The 24,146-nt window shown below is 37.9% G+C and overlaps 1 protein-coding gene across 3 annotated transcripts in view; it reads right to left on the bottom strand.

Annotated features, from left to right (window-relative positions):
- Positions 1-833: 833 nt before the first annotated feature.
- Positions 834-24,146, bottom strand: part of rcan3 (regulator of calcineurin 3) — a 42,432-nt gene continuing 19,119 nt past the window's right edge. For all 3 annotated transcript variants that reach the window (XM_014983455.2, XM_014983456.2, XM_014983457.2), the window contains 3 exons: positions 6,996-7,169; positions 6,185-6,356; positions 834-3,294 (listed from right to left, as the gene is read on the bottom strand). In XM_014983455.2, coding sequence (XP_014838941.1) covers positions 3,140-3,294; positions 6,185-6,356; positions 6,996-7,169 — 501 coding nt within the window. In that variant the 3' untranslated portion in view covers positions 834-3,139. The remainder of the gene's footprint in view (positions 3,295-6,184; positions 6,357-6,995; positions 7,170-24,146) is intronic.

The raw sequence follows: 24,146 nt of genomic DNA, 5'->3' as shown, positions 1-24,146 counted from the left end.
ATTTCTGCCAATCAATCATTAGTCAATCGATTTTAGATTAACTCATTAATCACTAACTTGCATCGATTGAAGGGACGCAACTAATTTCATATTATTCATAACATTTAAAAAGTGAATCATTTTGCTCTTATTCTCGCATAAGAACCAGTTTCTATTGTTCTGCTACATAAAATCCACATTTGAAACATTGAAATTTGTGGTTGTAAAGTGAGAAATTGCGAAAATGTTTGCAGAGCGTGAAAACTTTTGCACAACACCTGAAGCTTCTGGGCCGGCTAGCACCCACCATGCTAACCTGATCTCTGGTAGGTGTGCACACATCGACACATTCAACAGTGAGGCTCATTGTGAGGAGGAATTCCCCGATCCGCACCCCACGAAGAGAAAGAGGGGCTTTTCGAGCCTCACCTCCCAGCTGCTGCGCTTTTCACCTCATGAGTGGCGCTCTTTGTCTTGCAGCTGCGTCACAGGTGCTGCAGACATGAAGTTTGTAGTTGTGCCGATTGCGAAAGCAGCAGTGGAGGTATTCTGTTGTTTCTTTCACCGCCACAGGAGGAAACTACAGCTGTAAAATACAGCAACACAAAAAATCCTCCTGCTTGCATCCTTGACTTAATCATTTATTAAATCCTTTAAATAAGCAACAACTTTAAGGATATTGTTGTGCGTTTGTTTTAGTTTTCAGCAGTTTTGTCTGAAAGCATTAACCAGCCCCCCAAAAAGTAACCATCTGTTCCATCTGATTTCTTTTTAAACTTGACAATCAGAACCGACTCATCGAAAGTTTTTCTCTGCAGCAGAAAAACACCCAGAAAATGAAGGACGTAAAGGCGTGGCTTTTAAAAATGAGTCTTTATGTATTTCTCTATGGGAAACAAATGGACTTCCTTACTACACAAACAGAAGCAGATAACTGTCAGAGACAGAGAGACCATGTCTGAGAAATAGGTACAGAACATGTAAAATACACATACTGGTATCATACAACTGTAAATTATTGCTTGTTTTTGCTACGTTGTTTTCTGGATTTCTACGATATTCAGACAATATTCAGATCTCAACAGAAACGTTACAACAGTGACAGTATTAACAGTATTATTGAGCTATTTAAGTTCCCCAGAAGTAAATGAAACATTCAAACCGAGTCAATGTCGAACAACAACACCAAGACAGTTGGTTTTGATCGAGCATCTTCAGGTTACATGTGGTTTTTTGTTTGTTTTTCTTTTTAATGTTTTTTTTCTCCCCATTACAACAAAGCCAAGGAAAAGCTGTAACAAACTGCACACTGAGACTGACCTCAGCAAGAAAAGAAACAAAACACTTGGCATATGTACATAAATATACATCTTCTTCTCGACTGTGACCAAAGTGCACCAGTTTAAATCTCCATGATTACAGAGTAAAAAATAAAAAGAAATGCGTTTCCTCATGCTCTGCTGCTGCGTTTTCCTTTAAACCATCGAAATGCATCGGCTCCAGTAAAACGTTCACTCTGTCAGAGAGCCGTTTCTCAGAAAAACAGATGCTTAAGACAAACAGAAACACAAAGTAGATATATATTTTTAAATTCCTTCTGCTGCGCCGTCCTGCTTCCCGTCAAGCCTCAGGTGAACATGCATCCCAGCAGCTCGCTCCTATAGATCCAAAAGGCCTAAAGGGTTCACTGGAGTGTTTCACTCACTGCAATATAATGTGCTGGTGAAAAAGGCTGACCAGGTGCTGAGCTTGAGATAAAAGCTTTGCCTCAAATAAAGAAGAAACTCACTCGCATACACACAGACGCGTCTTTTTCTTAATGCTTTACAGCCAAACAGATATAAAGCTGCCAAATGACGTAAGATTCAGACACCTGTTACAAGCAGTTATTCATGTTTCTTCATCTGGTTAAACAAGCAGGTGAGAAATGCAAAGAAACACTAAGAATCCATTTGCGAATAAATGCTTTGGTCGGTCCATTTCATGTTTTTTCTTTTCTCCCCTGCATCAGTCGGCTGCAAAAAGAACCAGAGAAACCATTTTGACATATTTACACGGCAAGAAGCAGCACGTTTCAATTCACAGAGAGAGAGAGAGAAAGAGATTCTCAGTGCAAAACAAGCAGTTTGTCAGAAAACCTGACATGCAGAAAGCAAACGAAAGGGATGTGAAAATACAATTTAAAAAAAGAGACACAAATATCACAAAACTCCTTTAAGAAAAGGAGGGATGAACTGTTTTCCAATCCATCAAGTTTTAGCAAAACTCGCCGCCAACACCAATTCCCTGCCATCACGAACAATAGCAAAAAAGCTTCAGCTTCTCGTCTCCAGAAGTAACTAGGCATGCAAAAATTGTTGGGTTATCAAATACAGAGTATGAATACACATCTAGTTAGCAAAAACACCTTTCAAATAAAAAAAGAAGACAAAAGAAGAAGCAGAAATAAAGAAAGTCAAACATCCAGCGCATCTTTGTTAGTCACGTATGGCGCTTCGTGCGGTGTGTGACGTTAAATAGGTTCCTTTTTCTTCGTATGACTTGTTAGTATTTGTGTTTCAGTACATATTTTTCATAACAGAGTATATACATGCAGAGAGGAGCGGCAACATCACACACTCGGTCCTGATGCAAGACAGCAGATTTGAAAAAGAAAGTCTAATATATCTTGAAAGGAAAAACAAAATGTCCTGGGTGATCGTTGTACAAATGAAGGGAAGAGGTGAGGGACGAGCAGCGATGACAGCTGGGAGTGATACGTTACAGGTGCCTGTGTTCGGACAGGTATGTTCGCCCCCCGTGTTGCTGAAAACTGAGGAGGGGGGGAGTTTGGTGGGTGGGAGGCCAGGCCGCCGCTCCCCACGCTGTCCGCAGAATGTGATGAGTGTTTGTGTGTCATCCATTCCCTTCCGGCCGCCTCATTCCATCGCCGCGCTCCACCACAAACGCCGTCGTTCGAAGCAATGTTTTTGTTTTTCGCTTGTAGTTGAACTGAAATGAGGGGCGTCGACGCTCTCTGTGAGTGCAGAGACGAGAGAGAGAGAGAGAGAGGAGGGGGGGCAGGTGTGTCACGGGTTTTTTTAAAGGGTGCGGACGCCGCGCCGCAGTCGGGAGGCCGAGGAGGCGGGGTCGGGGCGGAGGCTCCCCACCGTCCCCCCGTTTAGTTGAAGACGGCGGGAGGCCCGTCGGGACGTCTGGTCTGGACGATCTGCTGCTTTGGCCGCACCGCCTCGTCCTCCTCCGTCTCACTCTCGCACACGTGGACGACCACGCTGGGGGTGGACTCTGTCCCCGCGTGGAGCTCGTACTTTTCACCTGGAGGGGAAAGAAGAAGACAATCAATCAATCCATCAAGCTTATTTATGTGGCACATTTCAGCTTTACATCATAAAATGACAAGAATAATGAAGTATTCTAATATTTAACAATTATTTTATTAACTGATTAATCAATAAATCTGACGATTAATCATCATAATATGTGATTAATCGGATAAAGAAATGGCACATTGACTGCAAACACAAAATCTTACCAAGCATTTTTAGTCTAGTTTCTAGTGCAAATATTGAAATGTGAGAAAAGTAAATTTTCAACTTGTTTTAAGTAAATAACTCCAAATAACATGGAGAAATGTTTTGTTATAATAATCTGTCAGTGGATCTAGAACTTTTTCATCAATATTTAGGAATTATTTACTTAAATTAAGCTAATTATCTTGCAGAAAAGTTACTGGTAAGTTAGTTTGTATCATTTCAAGTGTACTTACATATTTGAACGAGAAACTGGTAAGATTTTGTGTTTTTGGAGTTCTGCAGTTTTTTGATTTAACCACTTAAGCACTAAAATGCAACTCAATAACATTCTTTTGTGAATTTGAACCGGGTAAAAAAATCTTCTTAGACACCTTTTTCTTTCTAGTTATTAATCAGTTATTTAAAAAACTACTCAACAGGTCAGCTGTACATTATATTTGGCAAAAAATGTTTGTTTTCTTATTAAAAATAAACAGATTTGTGCGTTTATTTGTATTTTGACAGCATTTCTAATGTCTTAGAAAATAATCTTGAGTGGTTCAATGAAAAATTTACTGAATGTGACAATTTTTAAATGTGATTAATCCTCAGAATAATTGATTACTAAAATAATCACTGGGACACCTAACATCTAGAGCTACAATGGCATGGTTTAGATCAAAGCATATCCAGAATGTCCCAGTCAAAGCCCAGACCTAAATCCAATCTAGAATCTGCTGCAAGACTTAAAAATGAATCTGAGTGAAACTGAAATTTTCATTTTGCAAAGAATGAGCAATTTTTTTTAGTCTCTTCAATTTGAAAGAAAAAAATGTTGAAAACTGTGCATCATTTCTTTCCTGCTTTACAATTATTCACTTAACTGTGTTGATCTGTTGGAAACACGGAGAGATTTGTTTCTGCAAATGTAAAGCCAGGTGAGAAGGGAGTGACTCCTTTAGCAGGGAACTGCATGTACCAGCCAAACTGAACATCAAGCTAAAACAAAAAGCTTCTTCCAAAAATAATCCAGATGAACTCAGACTGAAAACACACTTAGATTGTATCTCGGTTGCCATGTAGATGCGATCAGGCAGCTGGCAGGCAGAGGGAAATGGGTGCTGCGGCGCCAAACACAGAGATGGGGCGCGAACGGAGTGCTGCAGTTACAGCAGGTGGCAGACAGAGGGAGCCACCGAGCTGCGCTGCGCCCTAATCTGATTTCAGACGCCAGGATATGAGGCGAGAAACAAAGCCATTTCCTGATGCCTCGTGTTTCTATGGCAACGGCACAAAGTGGCCGTCTGAGCTAGACTCGCTGCCTGTGTGAGTGTGAGTGTTTGTTTGAGATAATGTTTTTTTTTTTTTTTTGATGGAGATAATAAAAAGTATTCAGCCGAAAGCAGATTTGGAAATGTGTTTTTCATCCCACACAGCTGCTGCAAACCTGATGAAAATCTGCAAAACAAGTGTTTTCAATACAAATGTGCGCAAATCTGCATTTGCTGCCTTTACATTAAATAAGAAATGAAATTAAAATCACATGTGAAGCAATTCTTTAAATGATAAGTCATTAAAAATCTTGACAAATTTAAACATTTACATGAAATATATTCATATTTCAGCCATTAGTGGAAACGTTGGCGTCTTATTCACACTTTCTCCTTGTCTGCGGCGTTTTGAGAAAAGTGTAGTTAACGATTTTAAAGAAGAGTATTTGATTCAATAAGTTCAAATGATACTGAAGTTTTTCTGAACTGTGCAATGCTGTGAGATTGAGCCATCCTCCTCCTACAACTTCCTGTAGTCTTCTTCGTCATTTTCGCCAGTAGTAACATCCGTTTGTTAATCATGTGACGTCAAAAGATCATTGATTTCGATAAAACCACCTCATCCTAGAGGAAAAACTTCTTATAGAAAAACGTGTTTTTTTTTTCGAAATTGTTGTTTCCAGTTAAGCAAATTTATTTTTGTAATTTCAGTTTGCACATTTTTAATAGAAACACAGTCGATGACTGCAAGACATTGTGCTGCAGAGCTGCTCTATGACGCCCTGTGTTTGACCTCACATTACTGCTGCAGCACATGCAAGTCTGCAAAATCAAACTTTAGCAGAACCAACTCATTGCTGCATAAGCTGTGCAATCCTCTGCCTGATTAAACACTCCACTGTAAGCTTTCTGTGTTACTTTTGCACCCTGTCAGCAGTCTGATGCATACAGATGGTTAATAATCACTGCAGAAACCGGGCTTGGTGCAAAACGCAGCAGCAGTAGACATCTGAGCTCAAAAAGCTTTCAGATTTTCACCATTAAAGGAAGTTTTTATAATGACAAGGCATCCAAACCAGCTCATTAAAGAAACAGATTCATGACAACCTTAAAAGAGAACACTAGCTTTGAGGAAATTAATTACAAAGGCTTGCAAAAGTATTAGTGCGATTTTACATGATAGACCAAAACAAAAACATTACATAAATGTGAAGTGGGAGGGAAACTATGTGGTTTTCAACATTTTTAACCCCCAAAAGAAAGAAAAAATCTGCAAAAGTGAGTCAATTCATATTTCCTCTGATTACTTTAAAGCTTAAAGATTTTATTTTTACATCATATTGCCCAGCCCTGATTTCAATACTACTGCAAAAAACTCATTTCATTTTTCCATGAGAGTAACAATTACAAAGCAGTACTGACCAGGTCCGAGCTTAGCCACAGCACACAGCAGGTCATAGTTGATGACGGGCGTGGCGTCTTCGCTCTGACTCCAGCCGACAGGCGGAGAGGCGGGTGGAGAGATCAGGAACTGTTTGACCGGCTGCGGAGGAGCCAGATACGACTTGTCGATGTCTTCATCGCCATTCTGGATCTGTTGGACGGAAAACAAACACATGACGCGTGTTGTTCCTCTACGGAAGAGGTGAGTGGCAGTAAAATGAGCAAGAAAACATATCATGTCTGCAAAAAATAAAAAGAACAAAATAAGATCCATGAACCTGAGGAAGTTTTTAGACTTCCTGAGTTCTTTATGTGCAATTTTCTAACAAAAAGTCACAGTTTGAGGCCTCTTATGTTTAATAGCAAGCTTGTTCAGATAAAGGGATTTTGGCGTTTTGATAGCTTGCAATTGCTGTAATTACAATACCTACATGAGGCCTTTATCGGAGCTCTAAAATCCATAATCCTCTTACGTCAAAGTACAAGAAGGTGCTGCAGGGTCATAGTGGGTGAAGCTTTTTGGAAGCTTTTTTGACATATTTTCCTACGATGCAAAACCCTGAGAGGGGCTCACCCTGAACTGTCCTGCTTCACTGCAAAAACACAAAATATCAAGTATTTTAGGTCTAGTTTCTAACGCAAATATCTACTTGGTAAGATTTTGTGTTTTTGCAGTGTACTTTTATTTATATTTAGATGGAAACTAAGTGGAACATAAGCAGAAACACGGGAGATAAATCACAGTAATGTAATGTAATGTATTCAGCAGCTCCCCTGGGCATTTCCTCACCTGAGCGAAGTAGAGTTTTAGCTTCTTGCCGTTGAACTCGGACTCGTGCAGCTCGATGCGGGCGCGGGCCGCCGCCTCTGGGGTGCTGAAGTTGATCCGGACTCTCCTGAAGCTTTTGAACAACTGGAAAGTGACCTGGTCATCATAGATCCTGAAGAGCGCTTCAAACCTCTCCTGCAAAAAATCAAAATAATAATAAAAAACTATGAAATGTTGAACAAGCTACTCTGCTTTCCTGCCCATTTCACGTGGCAAGGTAGATTATATTAGAAAAAACAGCATCTTTCTCAAAATATTACACTAATTTTGCTGAAAATAGTGATGCTCTTTGACATTAAGCAAGAGTGTTAGCCATTAAAACTATCAAACTGCAGCTGTTTGCACCATTTGTGTGGCTTCTGGTCACTTCTACCAGTCAAAGTTGCAGCTTTTGAAAGCCGACATGCTAAAACAAATTCAAGATTCTTTTTACTTTTTCCAAGAATGTCGCTGTGAATTTAGTTGATGTGTTACTATTTGTTCATCTTGTTTATTGAGTATTTTATCAGTTATTTAAGCTGGATTTTAATTTTTAAGTAAAATACACACTTTGATATTGGATGTGATATTTATCCTTTTAATCATCAATCAACTGTTAGATTTTTATTGTAATTTTTCCACCGCTAATAATGAATTTAAAACAGAAATCCCTCTTCGTACAATTGTTAAAAAGTCTTGAGATTTTTTCATAATTTTTGATAAGCAGTGAGATTTGTTAACTTTATTTCCTGACTAATCATCACAGGAAAGACTAACTCAAATTTCACTTGTTTCAGTAAAGGTCTGGCTTCTTTCCTTGCTCTTCTCCTTCTGCCTCAGGCACCAACCTTTAGTTTTTCTTTTTTGTAAAACTAATTTGTCTTCTTGGGCACCAGATTGCCCTCCTCGGCTGTGAACTCAATCAAGCAGCTCAGCAGGAGGGCAAAAAGGAAGAAGGCCACCAGGAGAGCTGATTTCTGAGTAATCAGTGGTGCTATTCGTTGTTTCCTTGTCGACCATCTCCCAGCCGCTCCAGTAGCTCAGATTCAGTGGGAAACATGAAGGTTGATGGGCAGGTTGCAAACTTGCAACGATCTTTTCACTGCCACAAAAACAGTGCTAATAATTTGCACTTCATGATTGGATAAACAATCATTTTGTGTTTACATTTTTTCTCACTTGAATGTTTCATACCATAAGACAAATTGTAATATTAGAAAACGATAAAAATGTGAAAAAAAGAAAAAGAAAAAGAAAAAAAAATATTTTAAAATGATAGTTCCATGTATTAATGGGAAACAAAGCTACCAGCCCCAATCAGCCTCCCCTGGTTAAATAATGAATTAACTGAGTTCAATTTCTTTAACTACATCCACCCCTGATTACTGCCAAATTGGTAAAAATCAAGAAATAACCTAACCTTAACCTGTCTGATAACAGGATGTAGGCTAAGAGATGTCAAAAGAAACACATTGCACTCAACAAAAGAAATTCGAAAACATTTAGAAATAAACTTTGATATCTTTCACCTTATAGTCCAGTAGACTCGGTTCGATTTGGTAACATTTGTTACATTTTCAGCTGTGTGGTTCGTTCACAATACCCTGTGTCAAACGATCCAAACCATTTGAAGAACCTGTTCCCCTCCTCACCTGTGGGGGCGCTGCACTGAGAACCACTGAAGGAAGCGACACAAAAATCTCTGAAGAAGACACTGAGAGCAGCTTCCTTCTTCATAAAGTGTAAATAAAAATGGCGTAGCTTCAGATTTTAGCGGTTGTAGGGTTTCTCTTTTGTCTTTGGTAAAAGACCACCAGTTGTTTTTCCTACTAGCGCAACACTAGCATGTTTGTTGTGGTTGTATTTACCCAGAATGCCTTGCGCTGCAGTCCGCTTCCTACTTTTGGAGCGGTCTCCGGTCCACTTGGTGAACCAAGACTGAGGTTTCTCTGCGGATCAGAGTTTGATTGCACATTCACACCTCCCCAAACGAACCGGACTTTTAGGGAAACGAATTGGAGTTTGATTAAAACGGACTAAACAGGGCTGGTGAATGAAAGCACCTCTGGAGGGTATCAACAACCCAAGAAGCTCACAAAAAATGCTGGACTTTGACTAATTTATGAAGCTGCTGCCCTAAATAAAGCTCTGGATGGATATTTGACCAATCATTTTGTCAGAATGGGTAAAATGCATTTAAATTGTCATATTTTCTGACTTTTTCTCACTGTTTACATGATCAGTAGGGCTGAGGTTAGAGAGTTTCAGTTTTATTCCTCCGAATATTGCAGCATTTTCTTCCTATCGTCATGTTTCAGTTTCATCTCCGACTCGTCTCACCATGAGACTTTTCTCGTTAAAAACAGCAGCTCAGGACTCAGAAAACAAACTTTCCTGAAGTCCCACATGAAATGAGATCCGCATGTTTACAATCTGAGGCATTACTGTCAATTGGTGTCCACTGCTCTTCAATCAGCTCTGTTACTGCATGGCTGATCTCAACTGAGAGATACTCTATTTTTGCCAGATATTGACAGAATTTAAAATCCTCACTCTTTTAGCTTTTTTACACGTCACTTTTCAATCAGCTTTGGGCACGGCTCTTTCTTCATGTGTGTTTGTGTAAAACCTGGCAAATTTCAATCAAAATGGATTCAAGATGTATTGTTTTTCATGCATACACTCATAAAAGGACCTCTGACCAGAACTGTAACTGAAGTGCATTTAAACACAGTGAGTCTGCTGTAAAATGACAGCTTTCCCTCTCTAAGGACTTCACATCATCAACGTCTCTGACGCACTGAGCAGTAGATGATTCAGCAGACTGAAGCAGAGTCTGATGTTCACTGCGGTCAGATAATCAGGACATCAGAAATATGCACAGGCCCTTTTCCTTTAGCTCTTTCCTTCCCTTATTGCTTTTCTCAGTTTTTCTCCCCTTGTAAGAACATCTGATCCTCCCTTTTCAAAGCAACTGGCTTTACTTCACAGCAGACTTGACCTCCATCCTGCTTCATGCCATTTTTAGGCAGATTTCTGGTGAGTCCTGGAGTTAAGGAAAAGGGGTCAAGTCAGTAAAAATGTGAAACATTTCCTGCCTTAAGGGGAATCAGGACAGATTGGAAACATCTTTGAAATAATAGAAAATTGTGATCAAGATTTTAATTGAATTTGCTTACATCTTTTATTCCATCCATTCATTATTTGTGTTAATTCTTTTGAAAACTTGCAAGATTTTAGTTCAGTCTTTTAAAAAAATTAAAAGCTGCAAGATGTTCAATAAACAGGAAAATTTCTATTATAATTATTACTGGGTTTGATATTGGACCCGCTCCTGAAAGTTAACTGCAATAAGCAATAAATCAATTAATTGCATGTTAAATTAAAATGAGCTTAAAAATTTTCATTTGCATGATTTATTGTTTTTCTTCTTTTTCTCGGTCTGCCAAACCTGGATGATAAAAGTCTTCAGTCTGGTGTTTTTGCCTCAACTAAACCTTTTTTTTGAAGGACAATTTGGTTTACAGAGATTTCATAATTAATTTTTTTTGTTTTGTTTATTTATTTTGAATATTTAAAATGTCTTGCAGTTCCAGTGTTAAATGTTCATTAGAAATTACAGTTTATTGATCTTTGAGAATGAGTTCTTGCATTATTATTACCATTATATCATGTAAAATTATCTCAAAACAATATTATCATTTATCGCAATAACTTCTGGGACAATTTATTGTCCAGCAACATTTTTTTTTGTGACAGGATGAGGAATTTAACCAAGTATTAGTGAGGAAGAATGCATATATTTGAAATTTACTACAGCTGCTGTTGTGTAATCATTCCACCTCAACTCAAATGCATAAATAAAACTGTCATATTTACGTATGTAAACAAGACTTTACACAAAACTATCAGCTCTCTTCTCAGCTCTACAAAAATAACAGAGTTCACAAAATTCACCTTAGAATAAAGTGGAGATGTTGCAGAGGCAGGGGATTATTTTGAGCACAAACATGCAAACGTTGCAGCTTTGTCTTACATTTCAGAGCACTGAAGCATTGTTTTCAGGCCCATCCTCCTCCCTGCGATACAATCATAGTTTTCTTGAGAATGACAACACGGCGCTTGTTTGGCCTTTCAACAGAGCCCACTTAAGCCCTTATTTAAGCTATGAATTTTCCATGAGCCATGCCAGCTACTATGACTCACATGTCAGACGCCATGAGTAAAACCGATAAGGTTTACAGTCACCCACGCAGGCGCTCCGCCGCGGCTACTTCCTTAAGCTAAATGGATGTTTTGGCGTGAGCGGAGATGTAGGAAAGCTCAGAGATCGAGTTGCATAAAAGCACACTGCGCTGCGCCGATGTTTGATAAACCTATGGCTGATTGGTGCGTAACAAGTGAACATGCTGATCACTAATTTATGGGCTCTTCATGAGCGAACATCCTGAGGGAACGAGGGGAGGGAGGTGAGGGGCGAGCAGGAGAGGGGTGTTGAGTTACGCTCGGCCCGACCTGCGCTGTTTGTGCGAGTACAAGCGAAAGAGCAACAAAGTTTGGGATGAATAATGTTTGGACAAAAATATTTGCTATAGTATTGTTGGACACTGAAAGGATCCACAACTTCTTCCTGTCTTGCCCAAAAAAGATTCCAATCTTTTCACCTCCAAAACATCAGATCTGTGCTTCTTCCATATGTGGTACGAATTCAGATACAGAGGTGGGCAGAGAGCCAAAAGTTGTACTCAACTAAAAGTAACACTACTTCCACATATTTTTACTCAAGTAAAAGTAAAACGTAGCCAAGAAATAACTCAAAAAAGAGTAAAACGTATTTGGTAAAAGGTTTACTCGAGTACTGATTAACTGATCAAATTATCAATCATTTCAAAATGAGATAATCAGATGGGTCAAAATATAAAGTTAAGAGGAAATTTGGGGATAATTTATATAAGTAACAAAAAATAACAAAATCGAGCAAGAAAAAAAATTAAAAATTAATTTCCTTCAATAAAAAACTGCAGCTGTGATTCTGTGTCGGGTGAATTTTTGGTTAAAACATGTTTGTTTTTCATTCAGTGAGTAGAAAATCCAGAAAATATGCAAAAGTAAGAGTAGAAAAACTTTATAATAAAATTACTCAAGTAAAAGTAAAAAGCACAGCATAGTAAAATACTCCCAAAGTATTTCTTTTTCAAAAAGGTTACTCAAGAGAATGTAACCGAGTAAATGTAACTAGTTGGATATCCTGTAGCTTTCAAAGCGTCAGCAGTCTGAGCAAAAACAATGGTTGAAAATTATGATTTTAACTTATGACAGAAGGGTCTTCTGAGTAAGCGGGTCGCTTTGGGGTCGTAAACAGTTCAGACAGAAGTCCGATTTTTGTCGGCTTTAATTAGTAGCTTGAACATCCATGCCAACAAAAAAAATAATAATGATAATAACTAACATTTCAGCAAAACTAATTCAGAAAAGAGCATCAAAAAATGCTGTGTGAAAATTGCCAAGTCACTAAAATCTTTATCACATCCTGTTGACCCAACATTTTATTGCAAGTGAAATATATTAGCTACCACAGATTTTGTAACGATGACTCCATCTTAATATAAAGTATATTTTTAAGAATATTCATTTGAAGAACATTTATAGTTTACAACATTTTTACATAAAATAATCTGAGAAGTGTAAAGTCGTTTTCAGCCTCCCTGAGCAAATATTCTGCAGAACCAGCAGTTTAAATTCAGTCAGATTGGATCTAAAGAGTCTGTTTTACTCTTTAGATCCAAGAGATCTAAAGATATCTTAGATCTAAGGTATTTTATTTAAATTTTCTCAATTTAAATAAAATAGTATGCATTTTATGACAGCTTGGCTTTTTTCTTTAAGTAAAACCAGAATAACAGGCAGAATAAGTGCTCCAAAAATAGATGCATTTTAAGATTAATCAAGAAAAATATCATGAGAAAATGCGTCTGTTTTGTTCACAGCTTTTGCTTATGCAACAAGAGAAACTTTACACATTTAGGATGGAACAGGAAGGGAAGGAGGAGAGGAGTCGGGGCTCTCAAGTATCTCCCAGTTTGGCTTAATTAAAGTGGAAACTGTGGTCATCATTACTGACCACAGGGTTCTATAAGTTACTGTTACGCAACACGCAGGGTGTGCAGGGCAGGGTGTGCAGGGTGTGCCTACCTCTTCCTACTTGAGCCCCGTGCAACATGTTGTTTTTGTCATAATGAATGAAATTACTCAACTGAGACTCAAATTGAAAGTCAGAATTTGAGTCTGATTTAAGATTGACCCCTTGGCAATCTTAATTCAAATCACCAGCAGATTATTAGAAAGAACAAAGAGCTTCTGTGCCTCATGTTTCCACGTTTCACGTCCCGTTGCCCTTTGGAGCGACAGACAAACTTCTGACCTTTTTATTAATCAACAACTGAAATTTGGTCTTCTCCCATTAGATTAAAAACATTTGATAATTTGCCAGAGGAATGATTCCTACCTGCTTTAAAACTAGTGAATAAAATAATTTTGCTTATCTTGGCTCAGTGTTATTGATGGTTTGGGTAGGGGTTGAATCTGAACCAAAATAAATGGAAATGTAGAGTAAGAAAACGTCAAGATGGTTAAACTGCACGTGGACTTTATGAATATTTACCTCCATAATTAATCAAAAATACTAAGATTATGAAATATTACAACATATCTTACCATCTCGGCAAAATATTTGTTTATAATTACTTTCTTAAGGTTTCTTATGATTATTTTTCTGATTAATTTCTTATTTTTCAAAGTAATTTTTTCACTTTTGACCTTTCATTTCTGTTGAAATGAGGGTGAATTACAATTATGCAACTGCCTTCTAATAAATGAGGAGTTCAGCGTTATGCGGTTACAAATAGTGACTTTCTCCGTCTTTTTGAAGGTATAATTAAGTTTTAATAAGGTGCAAAGACCACCGACTGCAGGCGTTTAGATCCCACTGATGTAATGCAGTAAACACAACAGTGAATATACTCTAATCTACACAAACTGTGTTCACTAGAGTCTCTGATAAGCTGTCAGCTTCTACTGCTGTGCTTTTCAGCTTGTTGGTCTTTTGTTTCAAGTGACGCAGCTTCATGTATCGTCTCCATGTGGATCATTTGAGTCACATTCATTAAAATTCAGCCCACAAAAGAAAACAAACTGCAGTGAAATTAAAAACCTTTTAGATTTGTAATGAGGGTTACTAGCTAACGTTCATAATTATCACTAGCTTTTCTCTGTAATTATCAACTTACAATTCTCTATTTTTGTCGATTCACATGTTTAAGCCAGTATCCTGAACTACACCACTCTGAGTTCAACACAATATGATTAACTGAGTCCAGCTGAGATGTGAAGAAGGTTTATTCTTTTCTCTCTTTCTCCCCCTGTAAATTAAAGCCAAGCACATGTCTTTATCTCAATCTGATCCAGACCCTCACCACTGGAGAGGATGTGGGGGAAAACCACGAAAACTAGGTCGCACAGTAACAATGCTATACCAAAATAGACTCTGCTGGAATTATTAAGAAATTAATTTCTTAACCGTTTGGAGCTTCGTGTTTAATTACTGATCTCCTTAAAAAGGGAGGAATGGTAACTAAACTGGTGGGAGAACAAGGGAGGCAGAATGTTGAGGCGGTAAAATATCGAGCAGTTTTCTCGCTGCAATCTTTTCCTTATCACATTTTGAGATTTTTCCATGACTGTTAGAAGTTAAATGCAAATTTTCCATTGGAGTAAGTTACGACTGACCGTCTGCTGAAACGCAGCCAACGTTAAACAGCCAAACGTTTCCAACAACAACAAAGCATGAGGGCGTTTCCAGCACTTCCTCCTCATTTTCAGACTCTTACGGTTTTTACCAACCTGTGGCGCCGCAACAATAATCTAATTTTAATGTAATTATCAGCCACATTCAAGGTTTATGTTATATTTATAACTGTTAAATTTGCTAAAAGTTCAGTAATTTACAAATTAAACAGAATACATTTTCAGTAAATGTAGCACCCAAAACAAAACCCAATGTAATAAAAAATACAATAAATAATATGTATATAAATATAAAATAAGGTAAAAACTAGAATCAACACAACAAATAAAATGTTTACTATAAATATTAAGCACTTCATAACTGATAATTTTAATAATTATTATTTTATTTTACAAACTTCAGAATAAAATAAATTAATATAAATAGAAAAAAATCATAAAAAATAAAGGTTTTATTCAGATGATTAAGATAGTTTTAAAATATAAATATCTTCTGCACAGAATTTGGCTCTCCTCTTATATTAAATTAAAAAATAAAATCCTCTAAGAAATGCTAACTTGCTAGCCCAGCATAATTAAAAATACAGTACATATACACATGATATAAAATAAGATAAAACAAAACCACAGCCAACAGAACAAATATTTAAGGTAAATTATCATATCCTTATTTGAAAGTTATAAATATAATTTTAATTTAACCATGTCTACATTGCAGCTCTCTAAGTTTAGTATCTATTACACTTACAAAAAATAAATGAATACGCCATGACTAAAAAAAATTAAAAAATTATTTAGAATAAAAAGATTTCACAATATCTGTTGAAGAAAATTTAGCTCTCCGTCTGTGTTGAATTTTTAATAAAAAATCAAATCAAACCTGCTAGAATAACCTTTAAATGACTGACATCTGCATTCAGAAATAAATATTCACACAACAGACTCTGGGAATGACAAAACAACCAAAAAACAGCAGGATTAATCGTTTGTCTGCCTCTAAACAGTGCAGGTGTTATTACAGTGGAATCAATATGTTGAATAAGGAGCTGCATCGACAGGGGGCCGCCACGCCGGCGCTGCTGCCGTTCCCTTCAGGCCTATGCGTCCACATTAGGGAGCTTGAAATCAGTTTATGGCATTTGGGGACACATTAATCCTCTTAGTACCAATTTGGTCATTATGGATTTTATTGAGGCAGAAGCTTTTCCTCCTCTGCAGCACTTAGGCGTGGGGCTAAACGGACACATGGAAAACCTTCTCCTTTGACACTCTTAACATACAAGTATGAAAACAGGCTCCCACGCAGACCCATGCACTTTAGAGGGACTAATGCAAAGTGTTATACAACATCACATAACGAGGCAACAGCATGGAGCAGGTTTCACCCAGAACACAGGGATACATGCGGCCTAATCGCCTCCTTTTTCAGAAGTTTCTGCCTGATTACTGGTTTTAATATCATTTGCAGTGAGTCATAGGCGACTAATTTTCTGTCAGGGGAGAAAAATGACTCAAGTGTTGAAGTTCCAGAAGTTTCTTTATGTGATTTTAAAGTTTTGTTTAGTTTTGATGCATTTAATGAACATGAAAAACAAAGTCTTATCTATTACAGCATAGCGCTGGAAAACATGGCAGAAAAAGTTTTATATCAGTCAATATCGCTAAATATTGATTAGTTTTTTGTTTTAAATATCTGAAATAATGCCAAACTGGTGGAGTGACCTTTAATGTTTTATCCCACACTGTTGTTTATTTTTTAGCAGTTATGAGGCACAGTGAAGCTGCTACTGGCAAGTTACTTAGCAACCGGTTGTTGCTAGGTAACCAAGCAAGCTGAGTCCACCAACCTAGCTTAGCTAACGCTTTCCTTTGCCTACATCTCCCAGAATGCTGTATGGTTTTAGACCATAGTTCAGTATTGAGTATTCTGTCACATATAACAAAGTATATTGTTGATTTATCGTCCAGCCCTAATCTATCATGATTGATCAACAGAAAACTGATTGATTTATTGATGGATCCCTACTTAAAATTGCATTAGTGATCTTTAGTTTACAGTTTGCTTCATGTTTGTGCAGAGTAAGGCCAACAAACTCCAGTTACTATGTGACGAAATTTCCTCCGTCCACATTTTTGTTGCGTTAAAAACAGAACTCTACTTTCCATCAAGACCTTCTAGAGTTGTCTGATTACTGCGCAGGTCTTTTTGTCACATGGTAACCGGACCCCCCATCCAGGAGACAGTCCTTTTGTTCTGCGTCACCATAACGGACGCGGATCCAACCCTTTATCTGACACATGAGTCCCAGTGCTTCTCTAGGGTTTCAGGTCAACATGAACTCCCCGTCTCCACCTGCCCGGCGGCCGGACCGAGAGGAGAGGGCACACCTGAGCCTCCAGGCTCAGAGTCAGGATCGCTCAACCCTGCCAGGACCCAGATCTGGTTTCCTTCAAGCACCGAACACGACACCATCAACCGTCTGTACGCATCGGCTCTGTCCTGCTAAGCGCCAAACATCTGGTCAGGGTCCCACAAAATACAGTTTTAAAGGCTGGTTTGAAATTTTATTAACATTTACAAAGGCTTTATGATTAATTGATCAACATCAATGATTAATTCCTGATGTACATCAATGTAATTCTATTGTTATTGACGTACGATAAATTGCCTCAGAAGTTCTTGCGATGAACGATGATGTTGCTTTGAGATCATTTGACTATAATATAATAATGCAAATTCCCAAATATCAATAAACTTTAAATTCTAATGAGCATTGAACACTGGAACTGGAAGACATTCTAAATACATAAAATAAATAAACAAAAATGACAAAATGAATTATGAAGTCCTTCAAAATAGGTTTACTTCTGTACAGTAGTCGATGCGTAACCGTGGTAACAGGATTTTGTTTTTAAAGCTGTGAGCAGCTGATTAGCTTCTGAAAAGCTCAATTAATAGCTGAAGTTTCAAAGAAAGAGGAGTTGAATTGGACACTTTAAGGATGCAGATGGTCAGATGGAGATTTTAAGAGGAGCAGCAAAAGCAAATGACGTGGATTAGCTGTCATCCAGGACATATTAGCTGTTAGCATGTCATAAAGGAACAGTGTCTTCAGTCAGAGGCCTTTTAAGATACAATCCAAAACTGACTGCTACTGGAGATTCTTTCTGGTCACAGCGTCACTCTTTTGAGATAATTTAATGATATGAGTTACAACTGTCCTAAATGGGAATTTAATTTCCATTTAGGATAAATTAAGTATGTTTGAATTTGAATTAAATTGAATTTTAATTGGATCTTGCTTGTCTGATTCTGGTTTTCTTTCATAAAGTCTGACCTGCTAAATCCAATTTCAATCGATGCCAATTTTTTTACTAGACTGTAAGAATAATATTCCTATTTATGCTTCAAAGTAGACAGTACAGGTTTTATCAGATTTTTTGCTAACACATCATTGTGCGTCATGATGTTGATATGTTTATACACTGAAAATGCTCAGACTTCTGAGTTTTGATGGATTCCATTAAAAAGGTAAAACATTATTATAAATCAAATAGAGCAACTATCAAAGGATGGTTAGCGTCATCTTACATAAAGCTGCACAGACGGGGAAAAAAGCATCACAAATGTCAGCAGAAATCCCTTCTGTTTGGCTGAACAAACGGCACACAAGTCAATAAATGCCTCCTTCTGTGTCTGAAGTGACATCATTACTGTGAGAACAAGCCAGACACATGAAAGAAGACACAGACAGGTAGCAGGACAAACACAGAGCGACCCGGGTCGACGGAAATTTCTCCCGAGTCTTCAGTGAAGAGTTGTTTGTGTGTGTGTGTGTGTGTGTGTGTGCATGTGTGTGTGTGTGTGTTTGCTGACAGAGACGTTTCTCGGCCTGCAAGTCTGCTGACTCACTGTTGTGGTTGAGGTGTGCGAGTGTGGAGCGTGTGACTGCCTCAGTGTTACTACAAAACTTCAGTTTGTAGGACCTGAAAATGGCTGTCCTGTTCATGCCTGCAGTGGTTGTATGGTGGAAACAGGCAGAGTTAGAAATAAATTGTTTGTCAGTAATGGACCCAAAACCTTGCAAATATTGAATCAGATGGATCTAAAGCTGGGCTCAGCAACTTTTTCAATTCAAAGAACTGCAAAATAGACAGATTTAACATGCACTAAATTAAATGTTTCAGTTTGAAGATTAAAAATGTAAAATTAAATTTACGATTTGGAACCATTTTCCAACTTTCAAAAGAAAAAAATATATATTTTATGAGTCCTTTCCATAAAAATGCAAAACATCATACAGCTTATCCACTAAATGTATAAAGCACATATTGAAGCCAATTAGTTACTAAAAGTTCTTTGTATTATTACACTTCATTTGCATATTTTGCATAGAAATGCAAAAAAAGCTAAAACTACTTTATTTTCTTTATAATTGAAAACATTTAATTGATTTTTTAGAGCCACACTCTAAGGCACATGTGTCAAACTCAAGGCCCGCGGGCCACATGTGGCCCGCCATGTCATTTTATGTGGCCCACCCCAGCATTTTATAGGCCAATGATTGACTTAAAATAGGTTTTGACCACGAATTGATTACAAACTACATCTCCCACATTCTCTTTAGTTTTCTCTGGTCTGTAATGGAGACATGAATTTAATGCGCCATTTCAACCAAAGGTTTGTAATGCGCTTCCTAACCATTTTTTATTTGTAAGTATTGATTTTATTTTTTAACCAAGACTTTGTCTCTGCTAATGACATCTTCAATACATTTTTTGATCCCAGGCTTAGTTTATGGACTGAAAGACAGAAACAGTTACCATTATACATTTTGAACTGTTGATTTTATTTTAGAACCATTTTTAATTTTGAGATGTTTATTTTATTTTTGAATCATTTTTTAATGGTTCAAAAAGACATTTTACATTTTTAATTGTAAAGTGTTGGTTTTATTTTTGAACTATTTTTAATTTTGATTTTGTTTTTGAACCATTTTTATTGTAAAGTGTTGATTTTATTTTTGAACCCTTATTTATTGTAAAGTGTTGATTTTATTTTTGAACCCTTATTTATTGTAAAGTGTTGATTTTATTTTTGAACCCTTATTTATTGTAAAGTGTTGATTTTATTTTTGAACCCTTATTTATTGTAAAGTGTTGATTTTATTTTTGAACTATTTTTTATTTTGAAGTGTTGATTGTCTGAAAGACCTTACACATGAATTGCCCCATGTGGGGTTTGAACCGCTGACCTCAGCATTACCAGCACGGTGCTCTAACCTGCTGAGCTAACTCACCTACCTTACAAACTGTTGGGTTTCCATGGATTTAAGAATAACTTACATGATCTTACCACAACAAAGATTTGTTAACAGTGCTTATATTCTAATGTTTTTCAAAACAACATACATAATATTTTATTTTCCAGAGATTTTGTATTTTGAAGTGTTATTTATGAACTATTTTTAATTTTCAAGTGTTGATTGTATTTCAGAGATATTTTTTATTTTAATGTGTTAATTTTATTTTTGAACCATTTTTTATTTGTAAGTATTGATTTTATTTTATAGCCATTTAGCCAAGTCTCTGTAGAACCATTTGTCTCTGCTAATGACATCTTCAATACAATTGTTTGATCCCAGGCTTAGTTTATGGACTGTAATGTGAAATTAGGCACAAGTCTGACAGTTTGTTCACCAAGTTACTGTGCTCTCTGAGAGGATCTGTAAGTATTTGACATTGTTCAATGCCCATCGTTATTAGTCTCTAACAAAATGTGGATCATCTACCAGGAACAGTGGAAAGAGCATGAGTTTCTGTAGTGTAGTAGTTACCACGTTTGCTTCACACGCAAAAGGTCTCTGGTTCGAAACCAGACAGAAACAGATTTAGTCTATTCATCACAGGTGTTTACTAAAGACCAACAAGGGTTCTGTGGTGTCATGGTCTGTACTCTGAATCCAGTGCAATCCTCAGTTGAAATTTTCATGCTTTGCATCTCACATCATCAACTTTGGAACCTCAAACTGAAACAAAGCAGGGAAGTTCAGTTCCTGTAGTGTAGTGGTTATCACGTTTGCTTTACATGCAAAAGGTCTCTGGTTTGAAACCAGACAGAAACAGTTTTTGTAGGTTATGCATCTTTTGGGGTGCAGTGAGACAACAAGAGCCTTCCTCTTTGGTGATGGTTCATTTGCCAATCGACTTCAATGTCGGCTTCTTTGAAATCGAAGTTACTTTACTTCATTTGCCTATTGGCAGTTCTATGGTGTAAAGCACATGTGTCAAACTCTGTAATTTTATTTGTATTAATCTACTTTTTCATGACACGTTAAGTTATTGAGATGATGTCAGATTTAACCGTAACCATAACGACATGCATGTGGCCTGCGCTCCGTCACAGATCCACCGCCTGCCAACATGCAGTGACCTTCACAGCTTGTCCTGCGCGGTCATCTGCTGATGCCAGCACATTTTCCAGGTAACATTAATGTTGTGACAAACATGACGGCCTCTGTCGTCAGCTCCCGTCTCACTCAACACGACAACAAACTGAGCCGCCGCTATGATTTCACTAAGGCAGAAAGGAAAAAGCTCTTCTGATTGGCGCCACCAGCTCTGGGGTTACTGTGTAAAAACAACCTGTTCAGTCCAGAATCGCTCCGTTCGGCTCGTTAATGATATAACCAGCAGGGACTGAGCCAAGCCGCTTCACCAGTGTCAAAACAATGACTCCACAGAACCGTGGCCTCTCACAAGGCATCTCTGCTAATTTTAAACCCGACTATTTGTTTTCCTTCCATTCAAGAAACAAACATCTAATCTTTCCCTGGAAGATCTAAATATAGCAGCAAACCTCAGACCGTGTCCGATTGTCCATCCTCAGCCATCACATTAATAAACACAGGAGCAGAGCTGATTAATCGGATTAATTGTGATGAATCAACTAATTAGCTAATTCAGTAATTGATTAATAGTTAACTGGAGTATACGGACTCCAAAAAGGCCAATTTGCTGAAAAAACAACATAGCAGGAGCAGTAATTAAGCCGAAACTATACAGTTTTAGCTTCACCCGGTTCAAATTAGTAAGTCTGATTAGTCTTAGTTATTAGGGCTGTCGCAATAAATCAATTAATCACATGATAGATTAAAACTAACTTAATTCCCATTTGCATGATTTATTGTTTTTCTCTTCCTACCAAAAACTAGACGGTAAAAGTCTTCAGTCTGGTGTTTTGGTCTCAACTAGCTTCTTTTTTGATGGGCAATTTTGTTTACAGACTGCATAATTCATGTTATAGTTTCTGTTTTGTTTATTTTGGATATTTAAAATGTCTCCCAGTTGCAGTGTTAAATATTCATTGGAATTATTTCATTATTATGCATTGCATAATTATATTACTTGAAAATGGTCTCAAAACAACAATATTATCGTTTATCGCAATAACTTCTGAGACAATTTATCATCCAGCATAAATTTATTGTAACAGGCCGTTTTAGTTGGAAAGTGATTTATTAAGCACCTTTCACTATCCAATTAATCAGATTCTTCTTTAGCTTCAAATAAGTATTACTAAAAGAATGATCTATTATAGCATTTTAGGCATTAAAGGTGTTTATTTTCATATTTAACAGTAGAGTTGAATTATTTATTTGCATCTTTTAATGAGTTTAAATGAAAAATCTGCAGAATCTGCTAATTTTGTTATCCGATTAGTCAATTAATCATCAGAATAATGGATATTTATAAATAATTGTTAGTTGCAGGCCTAACAGGAGCCTCAGATGGGGTGAGATCATGAGAAAATACAGCAGGTTGACAGCGAGGTGAGCTCAACCAGACATCCCCATGTGCGCGGTTTTAATCCGTCCTCTTCCTAAGATCTCTCCATCGCCAACTGTGTGCCAGAAACCAGGATTAGTGGCGTTCTTTACGCCTTTTAGAAAGTCAGCCCCCTGTCTGCTCTTTTAATTGTGCACAGGCTTCTACTTTTTGGGCTAAATCTGGAACAGGTGGATGAACAGGAGGGCTTAGTGGTGATAACATTTAAATGCTGAAGCTCGAGTTAACTTCATTTTCCTTTAATTCTCACTCTCCTCTCAGGCCAATCCTGACTACAATGACTCAGGTCACTCTTAAAGGAAAAAAGTGCACGGTGTCCCACTGGTGCCGTTCACGTCGCCCGCTCTGCAGTGGACTGGAGCTGTAATGAGAGTTGGGAACGAACGCAGCAGCTGCCGGGCTCAACGGGAGAACGCACAGTGAGTGGTCAGCACCCATTGTTTGTGCGCTCCAGATATTTTCAGTCCCATCAGACAACGAGCTCTTGACATCCAGAACAGAAGAAGCGAACGTGTCAAACTAGAGATGCACACGCAGCTGCCAGAAAAGTGACAAGACGGCCGAGGTCTGAATTTGAATCGGAGCACTGACGTAATCTACAGTGAGAAATATGTTGCATAAAAAAGCTATAAAGTGGAATGTTGCAGAGGTTAAAACTCTCTCATCGGGTCAGCTTTACCTGCAGCTGCTTCTCTAATCTGTCATTTATGATTAGGGACAGAGGGAAAACATGCAACTGCTATATTTTTAATCAAGACATTGGTTGCAATTAAACCACATTTTCCTTTTTCTCCATCTGCATCATGATGCTCCATCGGTTTCCATGACAGCACAATCTGCAGGGGCATCAAGGGCAGAGAGAGTCATTCCAAATGCTTAAATATATGATTTGGTTAATATGAATGCAAAATGTAGTTGCATGCAAGCAATCCTCTGCGATTTTGATATTGTAGCTGCAGCTGAAGCTGAAAGGTGTTTGGGTTTAGATAATCCTCACACCAAATCAATCTTTATTCTTATATGCATAAAGATGAATATAGATTATATTAATACTATTGCAATAATACAGCAGTTTGCACAATCTCTCCTTTAAATGCCACTTTTTTGGTGGTGCACCTGCAATGCTGCTGTGATGGGAGGGCAGAGATAGACAGGAGGGGGGAGGAATGGAGTGTGTGTGTGCGTGTTTCTGTCTTCTACTGCGTCTAAAACCGACCCCAATTCTTTCCCCTGCATGCGTCTTTCATAAATCCCACTATCCATATCAAATCCATCCAGTTCCCAGCGCTCACACCTGTCCCGCAAAGCCACCTCGGCTCCCGCATTCACAGAATTGAACCAAACAATCTCCGTGTTCGCTTTTCATTCATCGCCGTGCAGGGGGCGCGGCGTCGGTGCGTCTTGGAGAGCTGCGGATCCCATTGATAAAAATCCTCGTCTGGAGGGGGGGAAAGGGCTGCATTCAACGTCACTAAGACATGC

Source organism: Poecilia mexicana, unplaced genomic scaffold (genome assembly GCF_051168715.1).
Source record: "Poecilia mexicana isolate PSO_F unplaced genomic scaffold, ASM5116871v1 scaffold_22, whole genome shotgun sequence".
Classification (NCBI taxonomy): Eukaryota; Metazoa; Chordata; class Actinopteri; order Cyprinodontiformes; family Poeciliidae; genus Poecilia; species Poecilia mexicana.
This window is presented reverse-complemented; position numbering and strand designations above follow the sequence as displayed.